This window comes from Mustela erminea, chromosome 20 (genome assembly GCF_009829155.1).
Source record: "Mustela erminea isolate mMusErm1 chromosome 20, mMusErm1.Pri, whole genome shotgun sequence".
NCBI lineage: Eukaryota > Metazoa > Chordata > Mammalia > Carnivora > Mustelidae > Mustela > Mustela erminea.
The window spans coordinates 732876-753574 of NC_045633.1; the positions used below are offsets into that span (position 1 = coordinate 732876).

A 20699-nucleotide genomic window follows, 5' to 3' on the forward strand; every position below is an offset into this window, starting at 1 on the left:
AACGGACACCACACGCCCATCCTCCAGCCCTAAGGGCATCGCCTACCTCCAGTTAGCCACTTTGGAGCGAGGGCACGGGGGCGGAGCCTGAAACTTGCTGCGCATGCGCCCTCGCTTCTCACTGATTGGTGAGCGTCCTGCACTTGCTCCCCCCCGCCCCGAACTCCCTTAGCAACGGTCGCCGCTGAGACGGAGGGAGACGCTCGCTGCGGATTGGCCGCCCCGGCCTCTCTGCGCCGCGGATTGGCTGAGGCGTCGCCGGAGGGAGGACTTGACAATCGCGGCCCGAGAACCGGCGTTCCCAGGACCCGGGCGGGACGCGGCCCGCGCTGACCCGCGCCCCGGAAGAGCGACGAGATGATCCGCCACAAGTCCAGCCAGTTGACGGCCCTGAAGACCCCGTCGGAGCGTGACCAGCCCTCCGCGCTGCAGCGGGAACCCCAGAGGGGCCTCGGCTCGGTGGATGGGTCCGCCACGCGGATGGCGACGGGGGCGCGGCCCGGGTCCGGCACCACGGCGGCCTCGGAAGAAGCGGATGAAGACCCTGCGGCCACCTTGTTCCCGGTGAGGGCGGGACAGCGCGGTCCGCCCCGCAGCGCTGGCGAAAGGGCTCCCCGGCAGGGCGTCCCCGCCGTGCTTCTCAGCGTTCCGGACGTTCTCGGGTGCCTTGAAGAGGCAGGGTCGTGACTCCCACCGTTCGCTGGTCGTGGGCCGTGCTCGGGGCCTCCCGAAGCCTGGCCTGCCGGCGTGGCTCGCACACGAGCCTTAACACGAGAAGGCCCGCGAGCAGGTCCTTAGGCGGGAGAGTCCGGAGGGCTCAGGGACCGGGGCCGGGGTGGCAAAGCTCCGCCTGCCCACTCCGTTTTCTCTCCGCAGCCCCCGCTGCCCCAACCGCGGATCTGCCTGTGGTGAGTGTGAAGGACCTTGGGGAAAAGCGGCACCGTAGGCGCATTATTCCCCCAACAGGCCTGTCGGACAGCCGCGGCACCCCGTTTGCTAGATGAGGAAACTGCAGTTATCCAAGACCACTAGAGCTCCAGGCTTCCTGCCTCCCCGGTCCAAAGAGGGGTGGGAAGGCGCCTACGGCTGTGGATGCACCACCCGCGGCTGCGGGGCCCTGTGCAGCCCGAGACGAGAACTCGTTACCTAACCCTCCGCTTTATAAATGACGAGAACCCCGGGCGCTCCTCTACACCGCGCCCGTCACTTACAGACGGAGAACGTTACACCCGCAGAGGAAGTGACTTGCCCCGTGAGGGTAGTAGAAGGGCGAACCCTCAAGCTCAGGTCTCCCGGTTCCTGGTTCCCAGCCCAGTGCTCTAGCCATCGCAGCCCGGTCAGGGGACTAAGGCCTGCCGGCCACCAACACCTGTTCTCTTTCCTTACGGCAGGAAGTACCTGGATACGCATTCCATGCACAGGCTGCAGAAGACAGCCAGCACGGAGGAGATGAGGGAGTATGGGGACCGGGCAGGGAAGAGCAGAAGCGCTGGCTCCTGGGAGGGCTGAGAGGGCCGGGCTGGAAGGCAGGATGCGCAGCTCCAGGATACGCGGGGCACCGGTGTGGGGTGGGGAAGGGGCTGCTCAGTTCTTCCTTCCTGTCTCCCTCCCAAGGGTGCTAGCTGAGCTCTTGGGGCTAAGCTGTCCTGAGCCAAGCCCGAAGGAGGCCATCACCCTGGACCTCTTCTCCCACGCACTTATCTTCTGCCGTCAGCAGGGCTTCTCGCCGGAACAGACATCCACAGCTTGTGCCCTGCTCCAGGACCTTCATAAGGCCTGTGTTGGTGAGAGGAGGCAGCGACCAAAGGGTTTCAGCCCAGGGGACAGCGGAGGCGGGGATGGCACACGGGGCCACGGGAAGCAGTCGTGGGCCACCCCCTGCAGTCTTGGTTCTGTCGTCACAAGCAGCATTATCACGCACAAGCTACTTCAGCTTTGAAACCACTGCTTCCTTAGACAGCACCAGCCTGACGAGACTGCTCTGAGGAATACTGGGGGAACTACCACCAGTACAGACAGGCTCCGTCACCTCCCACTTTGTTCCGGGAACTGATATCCCGGGGGATGTTCAACAAGGGCTGAAATTCCGTAGTTTTTGTTTTATTATATGTTACTTAAGGGCAGGATCTCGTCTGCTGTGTTCAGTGCCTGGAACAGTGCATTGTGGGTGCTGCTGAGTGAGTTAATGAAACAGGCACTTAGCCTTAGAGCTGTTCACTTCCAGAGCTCATGCTCAGTGAGGTAGCCGGTGAGGGAGCGAAATGAGTGACGATCCAGGAGGGGACTCGCTTGTCCGTCTTGTTTCTCTCCCAGCAACCCCCCTGGGCAACGTGGAGGAATGTTACCGCTACTTCATCAGTGTCCTTTTTTGCCACGGAGTCAGGGTCAGTTCCCCTGACACGAGATCCTCGGCCTCCCACAGCTAAGCTCTAGCCCAGTCTCCCGGCGCACACGCCTCACCCTCGTCTTCCTCTGAAGGCTGCAGGGGGCTCTCCCTGCTCCTCCACAGCTGGGCACCTGGAGAAAAGGGCAGGGTTCCTGGGCGAGGTCAGTCCGCTCACTCCCAACCACCCCCACAGCGGCCCCCCTTCAGCATCAACCTCTTTAGGGAGGAACAGCTGCTGGCCCTGGCAGATTATGTGGTCAACACCTACTTCCGCCACTTCAAGCTCTACAAATACGTCTTCACGCCCCAGGTACGGAGGCCGCCCTTCACCTCCCCCACTCGGCGCAGACGTCCGCCTCTCAGCCTCCTCCTCCTCCTCCCCAGGTGCGACTGGATCTGTCTTTGACTTACGTGGGGCTGCAGCCCCCCAAGCTCTTGCCAGAGGAGGAGACAGGTAGGGAAGACGGCTGGGGCTGGGGCTGGGGCTGGGGCTGGGGCTGGGGCTGAAGGCTCTTGCGGCTTCTGGCCTGCAGAGAAAGGCGGCGAGGAGGCGGAGCAGGGCGTCAGCCCACAAGAGGAACCAGAAACGGGGGTCCAGCCGGAGCCGGAGCCGGAGCCGGAGCTGGAGCCAAGTGAGGATGGGTTAGGTCCCCCGTGACTTTGGGCAGGTATAAAATGAAGGGTTTGGACCACATCAGGACTGCAGGTCAGTGTTAGGCACAGTGCCCTTTCTCCAAATGCTTCCTTATGCAGAAGTCCAAGGTGACAAACAGGTACTAAGACGCAGCTGCTGGGAGGGAGGCAGGAGGTATCTGCCTCCGGATCCGCAACCCGGAGGACCTAGGCCGGCCAGCTCCGCCCCCCTCTCTGCGGAAGGGGTGTGGCTGCTTTCCCTGAAACAAAGCGGCACTGCCGCGGGCGCGGCGGCACAGCATCTCTGCTGACCTGCCCCTTCTCTCCTGTCCCGGCAGGCCGGGTCTCCAGCCTGCAAGCCTACATCAGGACCCAGATGAACAAGGAGCTGAGGCAGCTCCAGCAGCTGATGGAGGAGCAGCTCCAGGCCAGCGAGGACCGGCTCAGCAGCAAGCTGACCACCCTAGAGCGGCCCTTCCAGCCGCCACCTGGCAAAGGCAAGAACAAGACCAAGTGACCCCCAGCATTTTCCCCAATAAACGCCCAGGACAGGGCAGCCCCATCCCCACCCTGCTCCCTGAGCACCTTCTGGGCTCCCGTGCCAAAGCCGGACACCAGACACTGGGCACCAGCTCCCTCTGGCGCGCAGATTTTATTGCAAACGCGGCCGAAGCAGCACAGATGAGACCAGGCGTGGTGTTGCGAGTGGCTGCCTTCCCCCTCTGCTCCGACCCCAAAGCCCCGGCTGGTGGGGGCAGGGATACACGGCTGCTCTTCATGGTAGTACAAGCAGTGGTGGGCCTGGCCAGCCTGCGGGGCAAGGCCCGAGGCCAAAGCCCAGAAGAGCTGGAATGATAAAAATCCTCCTCCTGAAGAGTCCTACACTCTGGGGTCCCCGGGGCCAAAGTGCTAGCCCAGCGCCAGCACAGCATCCTCCTCCGGGATGGCAGTGGAGTCCCCCTCCTCATCAGGGCCCGAGATGGGAAAAGGCCCGGGGGGCCGGTGCTGGAAGAGCGCGGCGCGGTTCTGCTGCTCCCCCTTCTTCACCCAGTGCCCATAGAGCCGGAAGGCACAGCTGTCGATGAGGCGCCGCACGGGCCGCAGCGCGTAAGGGTCCCTCAGCAGTGCGCTCTTGGTCAGTGGCCGGACACGCTGGGCGCTTAAGGCCACGCGTCCCGCAGCAAGCACGGTCCACACTGCCACCTGGTGGGGAGGCGGGAGGCCGTGTGAACTCCAGTGCAGTAGCCACCGTAGGAGAAAGATCACGGCACAGAGGAGCAGGCGCAACCCCGAAGCTTGCAGGCTTACCCGGAAGCGCTGGCGGGGCGTGAGGTTCCAGGGCTGGCTGCCTTCACAGCGCTCAAAGAACGGGTGCTGCAGGGCCTGGTCCGCTGTCAGGCGCTCCTCAGGGTCCACCTGGAGCAGCTTGGAGATCTAGGGGGAACCCCAGAGCGTGAGAGGCAGCGCTGGGGCCTCCTCCCCACCCCACTCTCAGCCTCGGCTCACCAGGTCTTTGACCGTGTTGGAACGGTCATCCCACTCGGGCGAGCTGAACTGGTACTGGCCTTCCATGATCATGCGTAACATCAGGATCTGGCGGCGGTGCCAGAATGGTGGTGAGCCAGCCAGGAGTGTGAACAAGATCACGCCGCAGGCCCAGCTGGGGAGAGAGCGGAGTCAGGCAGGTGCCAGGCAGGCGTGCGGACGACGGGCCCCAGAGGAGCAGGGAGGCGGGGAGGCCGGAAACTCACAGGTCGACCTCCTTGCCGTAGCCGGGGTGGGTCTCGTCCATGGAGCATTTAAGGATCTCTGGTGCGAGGTACCCTGGGGTCCCACACAACTCTGGGGAGAGAAGGCTGAGATTGGCGGATGCCACCAGCTCCTTCAAGGGTCCCTAACTCCAGACTCTGCTTGAGCCCCCACACTCCCAGGGCCTGAAGGGTTCCCATTCTGCTCCTGCCCACCCTCCGCTGAGGGCTCACCTAGCCCCATCCCTGCTGAACAACTCAAGTGCCCACCAAGGTTCCCTGTGGCATAGCTGATTTTTGGACTGACTTCAGTCCCCATATCTTTTGGCACCGCCACCCCACCCCCTCACCCCTTACACAGCCTTTTATCACGTTTTGACATACATGATACACATGGAAAACAAACCTTCACTCTTTTTTATGTTCCTTTCTGCCCGAATCGATTCCTCCACCTATGATCGCTATTCTGTATAGTGGAATCAGCACTCAAACCCAAGGAGAATGAGTGGGACTATGGGATTTCTTAAGGCACGCACTAGCTAAGTCCCTCATTTAAAATCCCTCCCTGGCTGTCCCCCCCCCATACGGCCTTGGGCTCAAGTCTAGACTCCTGCAACACAGAGCCCTCCCCGACTTGATCCAAGCCTGTTACATGTAGCTGCTTCTGCTTCAGGCACCAAATCTTCCATCTGCAACTGCCCAACCGTGTTCTGTGCCACACGTCCAGGAGAGCTTAACAGGCCTGACTCTTCTGGGTAATTCATTCCCACCAAAAGTATTGAAGAATGCCCACCACGTGCCAGGCACCATACTAGACACTGGTGAAATTAGATGTGCCCTTACCAAGCTGTCTATCCGAAAGCAAACAAGAAATAATAGAGTAAGAGGTGTGTCCCGAAGGGAGAAGAAGAAGAGAAAGCAGGGGATCTAACCTAACCTGGAGCTTTAAAGGGAAACCTGAATTCCTAAAGCCAAGGGCAAGGGTGGTGTGGGGCAGGAGCAAGGATGGTTCCAGAATGGGAAAAAGTATATGGGGAAGCCCAAAGGGAAACAAAGCAGAGCATCCGCAAGACAAACGTGTTAAGTCCATAGGTCATGAACACGAGCTCTGGAGTCCGACTGTTCAAGTCCCAGCTACCTGACTGGGCAAGTCCCCTCACCTCTTTAAGCCACTTATCAAATGGTGATCCAGACACTATCTCAAAGAGGGCCAAGAGGATCTGGAGAACCCAGCCATATAAAGCCTTAGTGCGGTGCCAGCGAACGTCAGCTGCTAACAGCACAGCGCCAAGCCAACGACGGACAGAAAGTACCTTAATAGCTCTAAGGAGTCCACAGTCAGACTTTGTGAAGTCTTCCATTTGCACTAAAAATATCTGTCACAATGGTGACACAGCGGTGTCACAGAGGGCGAGTTCCAGTGCACCAGCGGAGCCGCACAGTCTGGCCACATGGGGCTCTTCCTAGCTCCTAAGCAGCACACTGCCATCCTATCTGTGCCAAAACCCAAACACGCAGCTGAGGCCTGTTCTCCACCCCCACCCCCACCCCTCCACCGCCTTCTTCCTCAGGGGACAGGCCCAGCTCTGGAGACCCCTTCTTCCGTAGGTCCCTCCAGCTGAATCAGGCGCTCCCCCATCCTGGCTTCCCCTGCACGGTCCCTTGCCTGGCTGTGTCCCACGACCTGCACACCTGTCTCTGTCCCCTCCCCCGCGCAGACCGGGAAGCCCACTCAGATGCACACGAGGCTCTGCACACAGAAGGTACTTGGCAAGCGCTCACTGACTTCTCCCTTTTTCTTGATACCTGGGTACTCGGTTGTCAGACCCAGCTAACCAGCCTCAGGCCTGGGTCTCCTTCCCTCCCAAGCCTCTTAAGGCGCCAGGCCCCCTCACCTCGGAGCTTCTCGCCAGGTTCCAAGTGGCAGGAGAACCCAAAATCTGAAAGTCGGATCTGCATATTGTCATCTAGGAGAATATTCTCGGGCTTCAGGTCTCGGTGCACAATGTTGTTGGCGTGGAGAAAGCTCACTGCTTCCAGCAGAGACCTCATGATGGACCTGGGGGAGGCGCAGTCTCCTCGTCGGCTTCTCCCAACCCCGCCCTGTCCCCTGGTCACCCCACGGGCCACAGGCTCAGTCATTACCTGGTTTCCTTTTCGGAGAGGGCCACCTTCTCTGTGAGATAGTCAAACAGCTCTCCCTTCCGCATCCTAAGGAACAGGAGGGCTTGGGAGGGAGGTGCACCTTACACGGGGGCTAGGAAAAATAAGCCGGCACTCACAGAAAATACCACGGAAGAGGCCAGGGGAGAGAGAGTCCTCTCTGGTTTTTTTTTTTGAGTGATCAGAGTGCCCCAAGAGTGAACTGGATGCCAGGGACAGTTTGGCCCAGGGGTCGCCAGTCAAAATACATGCGCCATGCCACGGCTGCTATGCTAGCAAGAATAAGAACCTTCTTCCGGCAGCAATTTACAGGAGGTCCTCATTATACGAGACTCATTATTCAAAGAGGACCCTCTAAAGTAAATCTATCTAGATATGGGCCAAAATTTCACAGGTAATAATGGCAAAATAGTTGGGCAGGATCTTATTTTTATCTTGTCTTTCAAAAACCAAGTTTATAACTGCAACTCTGCGTGGACCCTTGAAGTCAGGTATTGCCTGGGGGCCTGCAACTGTTCTGCAAAGCTGCATGATGAGGGGACAGACGCTTCCTACCTCCCCCGCCCCTTTTACAGAGGGTCACTTCTGTACGAAGAAGTGAAATTTTTCCAGGGGTGTCTCTTATTTATTTGCTATTCAAACCACTCTTCCGAAGTGCCTTTGCACTGGTTTACACTGTACTGTAGAACACCTCACACTTGGATTCAGACTGCCCAGGAAATGAACCGATGGGCAGAGACAAACACCAAGTAGGGTGTTCGGAGCAAGAGACGGGGGAGCAAGAATCTGTCGGTAAGTACTCAGCTCTGCAGTGTTCCCCGCTGATCTTATAACCATGGGGACAGGGACAATGAGCCCGGGGGTCACGGAAGCCCTTTTCAACCGGCCGGTCCTGAGCACTCTGGAAGAACTCGCCGCCTCAGGGCACCCAGGGAGCGGGGCCAGGGCCACGGGCCCATGGGAAGGGGTGAGCAGGGTGGTCAGCCCAGCGCGCCGGCAGGCCGGGGCCGTGCGCGGAGGGAGGAGGGCGCGTCTCGGGTCAGGGCAGGGCGATACTCACAGGTCGAACACCAGGAACAGAAAGCTAGAAGACTCGTAGGAGTCGACGAGAGTGACTGGGAAAGAGGCAGAAAGGGCAGAGATGCGAGACGGGAAGGAGCAGGAGCCAGTTAAAGGGGCGTTCCACCCCGAGGTGGCAGCGGGCGGTTCCTGGGAAGGAAGGAGAACCGAACGGAGGCAGGAGGGACCCAAGGGCTGGCCACACTGTGCGGCGGGGCAGAGCCATGATGAAGGGGGCAGAGGTGTGGAGGCGGTGCTGGGGGGAACGGGCTGGGGGCAGGGCCGGCAGGAGGTGGCTGTCGGCTAACGGGAGCGGGGAACGCAGCCTCACTGATGTGGGGGTGGCCGGCGACCTGGCGAAGGATGTGCGTCTCTCGCCGCGTGGCTTCTCGCACCTCCTCTAGCTGTTCAGGACTCAGCCGCTCGGCTGTCACCTCCATGATCTTCACCGCAAACTCGTGGCCAGTGGCTCGATGAACACAACGGCGCACCACGGAGCTCACGCCTCTGCCAGAGTCAGACCGCACACGCGTCAGGGCCTCCTGCGCGCTCTTTTCCACCAAGAGTGGAGCCTCGCCATCCTCTTCCCTGCTCCGTACTCGGAAGCCCCATCCCGACAGCAAGGCAGCCTGCTGCGGCCCGCCCTGGCCTACGGCAGCTTCACAGTAGCCTCAGCAAGCCATGGGAGTACCCAGCAAGAGGCAACACAAAGCTCCCAGGGAAGGCAGGCGGGGTGCTGGGTTCGAATCCAGCCTCAGCCGCTCCCTGCATGGAGAAGCTTAGGGAGGTCCTTTCCACACTGAGCCCCAGAACCTGCCCCTTCTCCCGGAACCCCACAAGGAGTAAGCAAGAAGAAATGATCTAAGGCTCCCTCCAAATTTTATTCACACTCCCCTTGATTACCCCTTCCAAATCCCAAAGTTCTCCTACAATACCTCAAGTGTAAGAGGCTCCAAATAAACAGCAGACCAGTGACTGGAGAACAAAGTTGTGAATCAGGAGACCTTGGTGTAGGTCCCAAATGTGCCACTAATTAACCTCCAAGTGACCCACTGACATCAGGTCTCTGGACTTCCACTTTGCGGGCTCTGAAGTGTGGACAAGGCCAACTTGAAGAGGTGTCCAGTGCCACGAGGTAGAAGACGAAAAACCCATTTGGCAAGGTGAAGAGAAAGTCCTAGACATGTATTTCCTGGCTTGGAATCTGTCGCCAATTCCTTATGATCCCACGTGATCCCACGAGTACCTCAGGCTAGTACGAATCTCTCAGGCCGGAGCTCACACCACATTTCCTGTGCTTGTTCCCCGGCTGCCCTTCACGGCTTCCTTTGCTCCTACGTAATTCCTTTTGCCTAGACCGCCTGTCCCCCACATCTCGGGTCCCATCAGGAGATCTCAACCACTGACCCTCCAGCCAAAGGGTGTGTTGTGTTTGGTCAGTGAGCGGTTCTTTTCAAATCTGAATTCCCGTCTTGCGGGACGAGAACCTTCCAGCTGCTACAGAGCTCACCACTTCCTACTGTTTTACTCTTTGCCACTTGACAGTTTTAATTCCCCCATTAACAGTAATGCCATTCAATCAGACTCCCGAACTAGAAATCTGAGGAGAGTGCCTGGCATTCCCCTTCCTTTCACAACCTACCACATGCAGCCAGGCCACTCCCTCGGGTGTGTTTCTCAAATCTGCCTCCTAGTACTCCAGCCCCATAGCCTTAACGGCCTCCTCACTGATGCCCCTACTGCCAACCCCGGCCACGCAGCCCGTCCACCACGCTGCTTCCAGAATGACCGCCCCAATTATGTCATTGCTGCTTGAAACCTCTCCAGCTTAAATTCTCAACTAAGCTCTAGGCGTACCCTCATTCCTCAGCGGGACCCCTAGAGCAAAAACTGTGCTCTTTTTAAGTGAGCCCTAATAATTTCAACCACAGCCAGTGAACTACGGAGGACACTCCACACTGCCTCCCTGTGACCTGCAAGACGGAAGTCAAATCCCAGCGCCTTCACCTGTCGTCCAAGGCCTCCCCAAATGGTCTCCGTTTCTTTGCAGTCTCATTTTGGGCTATGTCCCTGCTATTCAATCTTTGCTTCAGTGACTTAGAACTTATCACCAATTTCTAGAATGCAGCAAGCTCTTTTAAAGCTTCAGACATGAAGATTTCATACGTGAAGAAACTGGCACTCTGGGAACTCATTTAGTGAGAGTGTACACGTACTTCACTGTGCAGGAGAAACACAGGGAAAAGACAGAGACCGGGACGCTGCTGCTACAGCAATGCTGGAGCGAGAGGCTAACGAACCCTCTTCCCTGACCTGCTTCCTCCGAAACCGATCTCTCTGCACCCCATGGCAGCAGAACCACTGTTCTTCCCGAAGGGCTCTCCTAGCCTCGGTGAACCCTCCCTTACCTGGTCCTGAAACCCCACCTCAGTTTAGGACTTGGATGTCAGCTCTCTTCTTTTCCAGACACCCTTTCCCCCATGACCGTCCTGTCCTGGGCGATTTAAGTACCGGTTGTGCAAACGGCTCCCACTGCACTGCCTCAAGGCTTGATTCCTTTCCAGAATTCCTGATCCTAAAGGCCTCTATCACGTCTGCATGTGGTATCTGAAAGGAGTCTGAACACATCTAATAGTCAGCCCTTTCTGCTTTCCTGGCCTCAGAAGCACTGATCCAGCAGACCGCGCCAGCCTTCTAGAAGCACATTCTTTTCCTGTTTTTATTTCTAACTCAAAGATGCTATCTCCTCAGCCTCCCTTGCCGACTCCTCCGTTTCTAACTCCTTAATGGTGACATGCCCCAGGGCCCGAGCTTGGCCCCTTTCACTTCTTTCCATGTATTTTCTCGCCAGCTACGATGTACATGCTACTGCCTCCCAAACGGATTGCTCTATACAGCTCTGTCTTGAGCTGCAGAGACACGTACCCACTTGACAGCTCCAGCTGGATATCCCAAACTTCCATTTCCAAAGCTGAACTCTTAACTTGCTCGGCCCTCCCGGCAACCCGATCCTCCTTGGCCTTCCTCATTTCACAAAATGGTTCTCAGGCGCTCAAATCCAAACCTTAGACAGGACTCCCGTTTCCTTTTCTTCTTCTTCTTATGGCCCACATCTGCTCTCTCAGGAAATGTATCAGTCTCTCCTCAGTTCATCACCTCAATCTACCCACCTCTCCCCATCTCTACCACCACCACTCAAATCGAAACCACCACCGTCTCTTGTCTGAATCAATCAACAGCTTCCCAACTGGTCTGCACACATCCCTTCCTGTCCGCCTCCTATCCATTTTCTACACAAGAGTCGGAATGATCTTTTTTGAATGTAGTAACGTACTCATGTCGAGCACTTACACTTGCCGGAAGTGTTCTAAGACAATCGTAGTAATTCTTCCCATCCTCACAGCAACCTACATGGTACGGTCTATTTTCATTCCCAATCTAAACGGCAAAACTGAGGCATACAAAGGCTGAGTTCCTAGCCCCCAGATCACAGAAATATAAATGAGACCATGTTAATTTAACTACCCTGTTTGAAACCATCAGTTTCACTAGAATAAAATGGAAATTCTTTATCATGGCCTAAGGCCTCTATTGACCTGTCCAACTGCATCTCCTCCACCCGTCCACTCTTACTACACCCCAGGCCCCATGATCATCTGTCTATTGCTTTAGAATAGGCCTTTTCTTGCCTGTGCCTTTGTATGTGCAGTTCCCTCCGCCCCAAATATGTCCTCCGTTCGTGCCCATCCTTCAAGCCTCAGCGCCGTTAATTACTCTCATCCCCTCACCTGAGCAGATGAGGACCGTTGTCTTGTTTTTGTGTTTCCTGTCTGTCTCTACCACTGGAATACAAAGTCCAGGAGAACAGAAAACACGTGAGACCTGTATCCCCACTGTATGTGCTAGCCTAGCACACCGTACGTGCTTAGGAAAGCTTGGATGAGTGAGTGTACCTGCCACTGTCTCTACAGGGGAGCCGTGCTTCTATTTTCTGCTTGCTGAACTACGCATCCTTCCAGACCCAAAGATCACCCCGTGTGGAAAGCTGTGGTTTTGAGCCCCATCCCACAACCTGATACTACGGGAATGCTCATGTGTCTCTTTCAGTTACTTCTTCTCCAGGCATAAATCTCTCTTCTACGCTCCCTGTGTCTGGCTTTGTGTCTGGCAGACCTTCGTTGCTTTAACTACGTCTGTTGAACACATAAATGAGTGAATGTGAAAGAAATGGGGATTAACCCAGACAAAGACTTAAGTCCCCAAATGGTCCTCCACTAACCACTGTTCGTTCCCATTTAGAACCATGCAGGGGCGCCTGGGTGGCTCCGTGGGTGAAGCCGCTGCCTTCGGCTCAGGTCATGGTCTCAGGGTCCTGGGATCGAGTCCCGCATCGGGCTCTCCGCTTGGCGGGGAGTCTGCTCCCCACCCCGCCCCCGCCTACTTGAGATCTCTCTCTCTCTCTCTGTCAAATAAATAAATAATCTAAAAAAGAAAAAAAGGACTGTCCAGCCCTCAGATGGAACCGTGTGTTCTGGCCAGGGCCCGACCTCTCCGGACCGGTTTCCCTGGCTGGAGCCTCACCTGCCAATGACGTCCTTGGGGTCGTACTTCTGGTAAAACTCCTTGGCCGCGGCCCAGTCGGGCAGCTCATCCTCCGGCCCCACGTCCAGCGTCATTCTGAAGGCGGTGGGCGCCTGGGCGGGGGAGACGGAAGGCAGCGAGGGCAGTGAGGCCCACAGGCTCTGGGAGGACGCACATCGCGGCTCGCGGAGGCGCAGCCCTTGCGGCTGGGGCGCCAGGATCTTCGGGGATGGGGACGGGGTGGGGGAAGGATCAGGGCTGGGGAGACCCCGCGAAAGGGCCTGGGGGCGGGAGGGGGCGGGGGAGGGGAAGGGAAGAGGTGCGGAGGAAAAAGGGAAGGGGCACAGCGGCCGGTGGCTGTTGCTGCGCAGGCGCACCAGGGCGGGCACTGGGAGGGGGCGCGGGGTCTCGCGCAGGCTCACCCGCGGGGGAGGAGAGCGGAGCCAGGGTCGACGCGAAGCCGCTCTACCGCGGGCTTCGCCTCCCGTCCCTTACCTTGCACCCGGGCGGCGCCGGCGACGACCCCAAGCCCCGCCCCCATCCTGTCCGCCAATGGCCAGCGGCGCTGGAAAACTGCGGTTCGAAAGCAATTCCGATTGGGAGCGTGCAGCCCAATAGGAAGCGGAGGGTCTCGAGGTTGGCGCGGGCGTGAGAGCTCGGCGTTTCCAAAGGCAGAGACGCTGGGGCGGGGCTTCCGGTGCAGCCAATTAGCGCACAGCATCTGCCAGGGCCGACGGGGGCGGAGCGCGGGCCGCCTAGTGCGGTCGGAGGCCGGAACGGGAGCCGGAAGTGGATTACCCGGAAGCGAGGCGTCGGGGAGTGCGGGACGCGGGGGCTGCGGCGCCGCTCGTTCGCGGACTCGGGCGGACGCCCGGGTCCCCTTCCTGGCGTCACTGTCCCCAGCCGCTCTTTTGGAAGTTGGCATTCTGGCCCAAAGTGGGTGCTTTCGGGGGCCGCGTCCCGCTCTGGACTCGGAGCCCGCGGCCTGGGCCCCCAGCTTGCCCCTGAGTGGCCCGTCCCCCGGCTGCTCGGATTCCTGGATACCGCCCGAGCCCGCGCGCTCACCACCTGGGGTCCTGCATGCCCCAGTCTCCTACCGGCGCCTCCCAGAAGCCTCGGGGGTAGCGCTCCGTTCTAAGCCCGGCGGGGGAGATCCTGCCGGGAGCGACTCGCTTGTTAAGCCTTTGGTGCCCAGCTCAGCCCTGGCATCCGCGGGCTCGTTCAGTAAATACGTGCCGAGCGTCTGAACGCGAAACTCTGGGCGGCGGGGGCGGAGGGAGGCCTTGCCCTCGTGGAGGTCCTGTTCCCGCGAGAGGCACAGGATGAATTCATTTACTTCTAACAACTATCTTAGAAATGGCACTTGGGGATCACAACCCTGTAAGAGGAAAACGAATCCAAGTAACTTTTGAACAGAGTACTTTGACTTTATACCACCAATCTAAAGACAAACAATGGCAAAGAAAACTTGAACTTTACTTAGTAGGCTTATCGTTTGTTATTATAATAGGATTATTCAGAAATTGAGCAAGTGAATATATTGTTATATTTAAATAGATTTGCAAGTGAATAAACGTACTGATGTACTTGGCAGCCAACATTCTTAATACGGGACGATGGAATTTGAGATGGGAAAAGGAGAGAAAGACTCTTACGACTGATTGACATTGGAGGTATGATTTTAAACACAGATCTAAAAATAGATATATTTTCTAGCTCTGACCTCTGAAAGGGCCCAGAAGCAGTCACATCTCAGGAGAATGAGGACCGCTAGTCTAGATACTGATTTCAGCGTGACAGGCCCCAGTTCAAGGAACCAGGACTCCTTGGGAGAAATGACCAATTCCCAGGCTGGAGCAGAGACAGCGTAAGATGAGCCTGGAATAATTTGTGCCAGAAAGCAAGTGAAGAAATGTGGGGACTTATCAGGACAAAAGAACTAGGCTGATGCAATTTCCACTGGTCAAAATCGTCAACAAAAAGAATAATGAGACAGAGAGGGCCATGAGGGAGCCTTCTAATGTTCTATTCACCTAGGTGATTATACAGATGGGTTTATATGAAACATTCACCAAGCCACACACTTAAGATCTGTGCACTTTACTTCATGTAAATTATACTCCAACCAAGTATTTTAAAAGGATGACGGTAATGGATAAAACAAATTGAACTAAAAAACAATCTGAGACCATACTGACACTAAAAACTGTAAATAAGAATTTAGGAATGGGGCGCCTGGGTGGCTCAGTGGGTTAAGGCCTCTGCTTTTGGCTCGGGTCATGATCTCAGGGTCCTAGGATGGAGCTCCAAGTCGGGCTCTCTGGTTGGCAGGGAGCCTGCTTCCCTTCCTCTCTCTCTCTGCCTGCTGTGATCTGTCAAATAAGTAAAATTTAAAAAAAAAAAAAAATTTAGGAATAAAGGGGCTTCCACTTATTCTCAAATGGCTCCACAATAACAATCTGTATATTTATTTTTTTAAAGATTTTATTTATTTATTTGACAGAGATCACAAGCAGGCAGAGAGGCAGGCAGAGAGAGGGGGGAGCAGGCTCCCTGCTGAGCAGAGAGCCTGATGCGGGGCTCGATCCCAGAACCCTGGAATCATGACCTAAGCCAAAGGCAGAGGCTTTAACCCACTGAGCCACCCAGGTGGCCCAACAATATGTGTATTTAGAAAGACCTTAAAACAAATGTGGTGAAACACGTGGTAAACGTGAAACGTGGTAAAACAAACGTGAAAAATTATAAACCTAGGTGAAGAGCACACATGAGTTCATTGTACTATTCTTTTATTGTTCAGTAGGTTTGAAATTTTTTCAAAATTGAGTTTAAAAATAGCAAGACCTAAAAATAAATAAATAATTCTCTCTAAAATGTGCCCAGGCAGGCAGCATTTTACACCGATCAATCGACATCTGTAGGACTGAAGTCCAGGCATAAGTACTTTTTAAAGCTCCCCAGTGGTTCTGCTATGAAGCTGATTGAGAGCCACTGCCCTAGGATGGCTTTTACCCAGTGTTGTAACTCTAACCTCTGGGACCAGCAATGGATACTCTTCACTTTTCTTTCCTGGAGCACTTTGGAACATCGAAGACAACCATCTTCCCCTTTAAACCTCTCTCTTCAGTGTGCAACAAATATCTTTAATTCCTTTAGGTGCTCTGCTGGTCTCTGAATTATGGTGAAATAGCCCAAAAATTCAGTTCCCAGGGCACATGTACTCCAAGAGACATGTATAAGAATGTCCATAGTAGCAAGATTCATAATATCCCCCAAATGGAATCATCCCCAAAGTTCACCAACAGATAATGGCTAAACCGTTAACAAAGTCATATAATGGAATACTCTACAGTATGACGACAACTACAGCTACACCAAATATTGATGAATCTCACCAACAATATTAAGTCATAGAAGTCAAACATAAAAAGAATACATAGGACTCCATTTATATAGTGTTCAAATGCAGGCAAAACTAAACCCCACTGTTAGAAGTCAGAATGCTGGTACCTGTGGGAAGAAAGGACGGAGTAGTGATTGGGAGGGGTCTAAAGGTGGTTCGGGAGCGCTCTCAATGTTCAATTTCTTGACTGAATGATGGTTTTCAGATGTTGGCTTTGTGTTACCTTAAAAGCTATGTATTCCTTTTGGATATTTTCCTACATATATGATATGCTTCACAATTTGAAATATGTTTAATCGCTTCTTGGCCTTTTGGCTAAGATCAGGAGGTGTAAAATGTGTTTAAAATATTACTGGGAGGGCCCAAGATAAAGGATATAAAAATTCATGATAATCCCACAGACTTTCACATCCAGGGCAGAAATTCCCCTGCTGCCGCCATCCCTTTCATTCCTCTCTCAACTCTGGAACCAAAGGCTCTGAGTTCAATGCCAGCTCAGAATCTCACCAGCTGTATGACCTTGGGTGCCGGCTTCCTCAACTATAAAATGAAAAGAGTGAAAACACTCTTTCTGAGTGGCTGCGAGGGGTGAAGGAGTTAAGTAACAGAAAGTGCTTAAGAACACAGCTTGGAATATAGGAAGCACTCCATAAATACAGGAGCAGCTGCTCCTTGTCTTATCTGGCCGCAGGGGCTCTCTGTTGATGTGCAAGGGAGAAGCTGGGTTCTTTCCAAGAAGGGAAACTTCCAGGAGAAGGAAAAAAGAAGAAAAACCCTCTTGCAGCTCCTAAGTAAGGGAAAATGCAGACTTTTGCCATCAGTCAGATGTCGGTCTGGCTCTCGCCAAGGGCCAGGGGAAAGTAGGGGAACAACAATTAGACAGGAGCATTTCACCGCTAAAAAAGATTTTTATTACAAAACAAAGTCTAATAAAATCAGGCCTGGTCTTCAACCCCACCTCTGGGTCGAGGCCCCTAGGATGTAGCAGGCTGGGGGAAATCGGGGATGGTGGGCACTGAAAGAACAGAGCAGGCTGGCCTCCCCTCGACAGTTTTAGCTGCTGCCCCCTTTTAGAAAGGTCTAGAAGAGCTCTTCCAAAGCCTTTTGAGAGAGGCATCATCCTTCCAGCCAGGAAGGACCACTGCTGGCCTCAGACGCTAGCAATGCCGCACTGCAGGATCCAGGAGGTCTTGCTGACTCTCAGCAGAGGCCACCCAGGGTCACTCAGCCTGGGCGATGGCATAGGAGAGCAGCCACAGAAGCAGGGGGCCCAGAATGAGGACAGCAAACCAGACAGCAAAGCTGGCCAGGATGAAGTTCCGGGCCCGGGCCCCACAGTGCACTGCCTCCTCGAACCGGCCTGCCTTATGCCGCTCTTCTGCCTGCGGGGGCAGGTTTTTGGTTAGGTTCTTCCCCTGCTTCTTCCCCAAAGAGCCCACTGTCCCACACCAATCCTCCATCCTTGTAATGGCTCAAAACCTGACACCCAAACCCCCTGAAATAAAATGGCTTTTCCCTTTCCAACGTCTATTTCTCATGCCTCCTCTACAAAGTAAGGTTTCTACTCAGCTCTGTGTAAGCTTCCAAGTAGCCATTGTTAGCTCACAAGATCACAGATGGTAAAGTCCTTTTCAAACCTTTTATCCCCAATCCTTTTCTACTCATCCCACATTCATTCAGAATTTGGAATCCTTGGCAAGAAACCGAGAGATATCTTGGAGTCTTTCCCTCCCGTCAGCCAAACACCACCCCCTTCTCATTAGCCCAATGGGCCTCATCATTTTACTAAGAATTCTTTTTTCATATGATGAAGCCAGAAGGTCTCAAGGTCATAAGAATACAGTTTCTGATTATTAAAATAAAACCAGGATTGAGAAAATTCCCATGTGACACTTAAGTTGCCTGTGTGGCCATTCAAACGGTGCATGTGGGGGCACCTGGATGGCTCAGTCCGTTAGGCGCCTGCCTTTGGCTCAGGTCATGATCCCAGAGTCCTGGGATCCAGCCCCACCTCAGGATCCCTGCTTCTCCCTTTCCCACTCCCCCTGCTTATGTTCCCTCTCTCGCTGTCTCTGTCAAATAAATAAATAAAATCTTAAAAAAAAAAAAAAAAAGGTAAACATGCAGTTTCGGTTAGGTGTTTGGAAATGGTGGAGCCCTCTAAAAAACCCCACAGCTTCTTCCTAACTGCTATAGATTGCTCTAATCACTGCTCAACTGCCTCCAGTCCTGCTCCTTCCAACCCACTCTCCATGTAGGCCTTGGAACACAAACCTGACCATGTCACTCTCCTCTGCAAAAAGTCTTTAAAGTACTCCTCAGTACTTTCTTTTTAAAAATATTTTATTTATTTGACAGAGATCACAAGTAGGCAGAGAGGCAGGCAGAGAGAGAGGTGGGGAAGCAGGCTCCCCGCTGAGCAGAGAGCCCACTTGGGAGGCCCTTGGGAGTCTGGGCCCTCTGGCTTCATCTTCACCATTCCTCACTGGTCCAGTCGTGGGCAACGAAGAGCCCAGGCCTTTGCACACGCTGCTCCCTTTACCTGGAACGCCCTTTCAGCCCTTAGTCACTCATCCTTTAAGGCTACCTTCCTGTCTCCTACTCTACATACACAGGTACGTAATCACACATATATATCCGCCCTTGCTTCCAGAATACCTTGTGTTTCCCCATCACAATACTGATGAGCTACATTTCATTAATTACCCATGTTCACAGCTCTCTCTTTCATTAGACTGTGGCACTCTGAGGGCCAGAAGCAGGTCTCATTTCTGACACCAGGCCCGGAGCCAAGCTGTGACAAGTACTTAGCAGCTGTGTGATCAGTGTACATAGATCAAATACGCTAAACCATCACCTAACTACACCCACCCCTCTGCTCCCACAGGAATCACACTCCTCACCTTGATGGCAAACACGAGGGCCACGACTCCCAGACAAGAGCAGCCACAGATAATGCTAGTAGCTGCCAAGTAGCGGAGGCGGAGCCAGCAGCAGCGGACGGGGGATGGAGGGTGGGCAGCTTCCATGTTGCTCACCAAGGTGTCCACTGCCTTCTCCTCGTCCTCCATCACCTGTGGGCGACAGTCAAGGTACTTGTAAGCCCAACCACTGAGCCATTGGCCTGGGTCGGTCAGACTCCGCCCCTCTCTCTGCTGTGTCCTTGTGACCTAGCCCAACTCTCAGGAATGCTGCCTTACTGGGGAATTCCTCTCATGACTCACAGACCAAGAGAGGAAACGTTCCGCCGGAATCCTTTTTGCTCAGCCTAAGATTCTGAGTGTTTCAAGGGAAGCCGGCGCACAAACGTAGCATTATCTGTATTGCTTAACTGTTTTGACAAGCAGGGAAAAACAAAATGACAGGTGCACACTGACAAGCAGGAGAAGCCCAGAATCTCAAAAGCTGGTAGGAACCAGACTCCACAAATCAGTGACTTTAAACTGTATTTCAAAGGGTCTTAGCATTCTCTGAAGTCCCTCAAAAGCTGCTCGTGAGTATGAAGAAGGGCTCACGAAACGGCCCCCTGAGCCCTGCCCCCCACTTCAAGCCCAGCAGCGTCTCACGTGAAAACAGAGCGGACGAGGACACAGAGATGGGAGAAGGCAGGGGCAAGGAGCCCTCTAAGCTCTCTTCTTAGCTGAGGCAGCTGACTTCAGTCAAACCAGACCTCCCCAAACTGGGCCTCCTTTGCTAGGCCGACTCCGGCTGCCTCTTCTCCCCATCTTAACCCAGGCCACCCAATATATTCCGAGCAACACCATGACCTCATAACGCACACAGAAACCTGCATAATGATGCTTCATCATCTCTCCTCTCCCTAACTTCTCAGCCCCTCCGAGCTGCGGCGGCCAGCCACCTTTCCACCCGCATCTCCAACCATCCCCGACAGCCTGGACAAAATGGAGCCTTGCGGTTCTCTGAACACAAGCAACAAGCGTTCGAGTGACAGGAGGCAAGATAAGCAGAGCGCAGAGACTCTCGGCCGCACAGCCGCAGGACGGGATGTGAGGAGAGAACTGATGTGCTGAACACAGACACCGTCATTAGGAGAGGGCTCAGGGAGTGGAGACCAAAGAAATACAAAAACACGAGCAGGGGCTCTTACCTGGCCGTGGGCCTCGAGGGACTGCGAGTTTCGGCTCCTGCCTCTGGTTGGATTTGGCTTGGGTGGAGATGGAGCTGACTCAGGTCTCCAAGCCAAGCCCGGGGGTGGGGTTGGGTGGCCAGCCACCACCCAAAAGGCCCCAGGAGCTCGGAAAGGGGTGTGGCTGACTCAAACTAGTTTGGCTAGATGGAGGAGAGCAAAGAGGGGGACGGAGCGACTGAAGGTCGGATGCCTGCCTTCTGGGAAAGGAGTGAAAGCACCTGCACAAGAGGGGTGAAAGCAGGGACAAGTCCGAGGCATCAGAAAGCTCTGAGTGAAGGTCCAGGAACTAAGGGAATAGGAGGAGAGAAAAAGTGGGAGTTGGAGTGACTCAAAACTGAAAATTTAGGGAAAGGCACCCTACCAGATCAGATTTGCCAATCTTTCCTCCTCTTGCGGGATTTCTGCCTCAAAGACACATAATTCTGGGTTAGATAACAGGTACTAGGGTTTTGGCAAGAACGAGAAGAAAACGATGCCCAAGTTCCCACCCAACCCTCCACCAGACCAGAAAATCAGAAGCCTCCTTACGCGGATGCTCATACAGAAACTAAGTTTATTATTTTTTCTTCTTAAAAA

General features: G+C 54.7%; 3 protein-coding genes across 6 annotated transcripts; 1 reads left to right on the forward strand and 2 right to left on the reverse strand.

The window, feature by feature from the left end:
* Positions 1-174: 174 nt before the first annotated feature.
* CCDC189 (coiled-coil domain containing 189) lies at positions 175-3581 on the forward strand. 2 transcript variants are annotated; one of them, XM_032328357.1, is made up of 10 exons: positions 175-564; positions 877-908; positions 1392-1457; positions 1615-1784; positions 2314-2384; positions 2479-2528; positions 2609-2696; positions 2771-2840; positions 2920-3018; positions 3358-3581. In XM_032328357.1, the coding sequence occupies exons 1-10, from the start codon at positions 358-360 to the stop codon at positions 3534-3536; spliced, it is 1032 nt and encodes a 343-aa protein (XP_032184248.1). In that variant the 5' UTR covers positions 175-357; the 3' UTR covers positions 3537-3581. The 2 variants fall into 2 exon arrangements, with proteins under 2 accessions (XP_032184248.1, XP_032184249.1); XM_032328358.1 differs by lacking the exon at positions 2479-2528 and having other exon boundaries at positions 178-564; positions 2580-2696.
* A 71-nt stretch (positions 3582-3652) lies between these two features.
* Positions 3653-13163, reverse strand: PHKG2 (phosphorylase kinase catalytic subunit gamma 2). Of its 3 annotated transcripts, none has more exons than XM_032328355.1 (11): positions 12993-13083; positions 12571-12683; positions 11778-11831; positions 8321-8496; positions 7991-8045; positions 6913-6978; positions 6663-6826; positions 4771-4861; positions 4526-4679; positions 4328-4453; positions 3653-4222 (listed from the first exon to the last, which is right to left on the reverse strand). In XM_032328355.1, the coding sequence occupies exons 2-11, from the start codon at positions 12663-12665 to the stop codon at positions 3929-3931; spliced, it is 1275 nt and encodes a 424-aa protein (XP_032184246.1). In that variant the 5' UTR covers positions 12666-12683; positions 12993-13083; the 3' UTR covers positions 3653-3928. The 3 variants fall into 3 exon arrangements, with proteins under 3 accessions (XP_032184246.1, XP_032184245.1, XP_032184247.1); XM_032328354.1 differs by having other exon boundaries at positions 3929-4222; positions 13066-13163; XM_032328356.1 differs by lacking the exon at positions 11778-11831 and having other exon boundaries at positions 3929-4222.
* Positions 13164-16773: 3610 nt separating this feature from the next.
* Positions 16774-20683, reverse strand: TMEM265 (transmembrane protein 265). Its single transcript, XM_032328737.1, has 3 exons — positions 20082-20683; positions 18877-19047; positions 16774-17355 (listed from the first exon to the last, which is right to left on the reverse strand). Exons 2-3 carry the CDS (start codon positions 19042-19044, stop codon positions 17194-17196), a joined length of 330 nt encoding a protein of 109 aa, XP_032184628.1. The 5' UTR covers positions 19045-19047; positions 20082-20683; the 3' UTR covers positions 16774-17193.
* Positions 20684-20699: the final 16 nt, after the last annotated feature.

Coding starts and splice junctions, on each gene's coding strand:
- TMEM265 (XM_032328737.1), bottom strand. CDS start 19,044: ATGGAGGACGAGGAGAAGGCAGTGGACACCTTGGTGAGCAACATGGAA. Junction 17,356..18,876: donor CCCTCGTGTTTGCCATCAAG/GTGAGGAGTGTG, acceptor CTGCCCCCGCAG/GCAGAAGAGCGGCATAAGGC.
- PHKG2 (XM_032328355.1), bottom strand. CDS start 12,665: ATGACGCTGGACGTGGGGCCGGAGGATGAGCTGCCCGACTGGGCCGCG. Junction 6,979..7,990: donor CTGTTCCTGGTGTTCGACCT/GTGAGTATCGCC, acceptor CCTGTTCCTTAG/GATGCGGAAGGGAGAGCTGT. Junction 6,827..6,912: donor CTCTCCGAAAAGGAAACCAG/GTAATGACTGAG, acceptor CGCCTCCCCCAG/GTCCATCATGAGGTCTCTGC.
- CCDC189 (XM_032328357.1), top strand. CDS start 358: ATGATCCGCCACAAGTCCAGCCAGTTGACGGCCCTGAAGACCCCGTCG. Junction 565..876: donor CTGCGGCCACCTTGTTCCCG/GTGAGGGCGGGA, acceptor TTCTCTCCGCAG/CCCCCGCTGCCCCAACCGCG. Junction 2,697..2,770: donor AATACGTCTTCACGCCCCAG/GTACGGAGGCCG, acceptor CCTCCTCCCCAG/GTGCGACTGGATCTGTCTTT.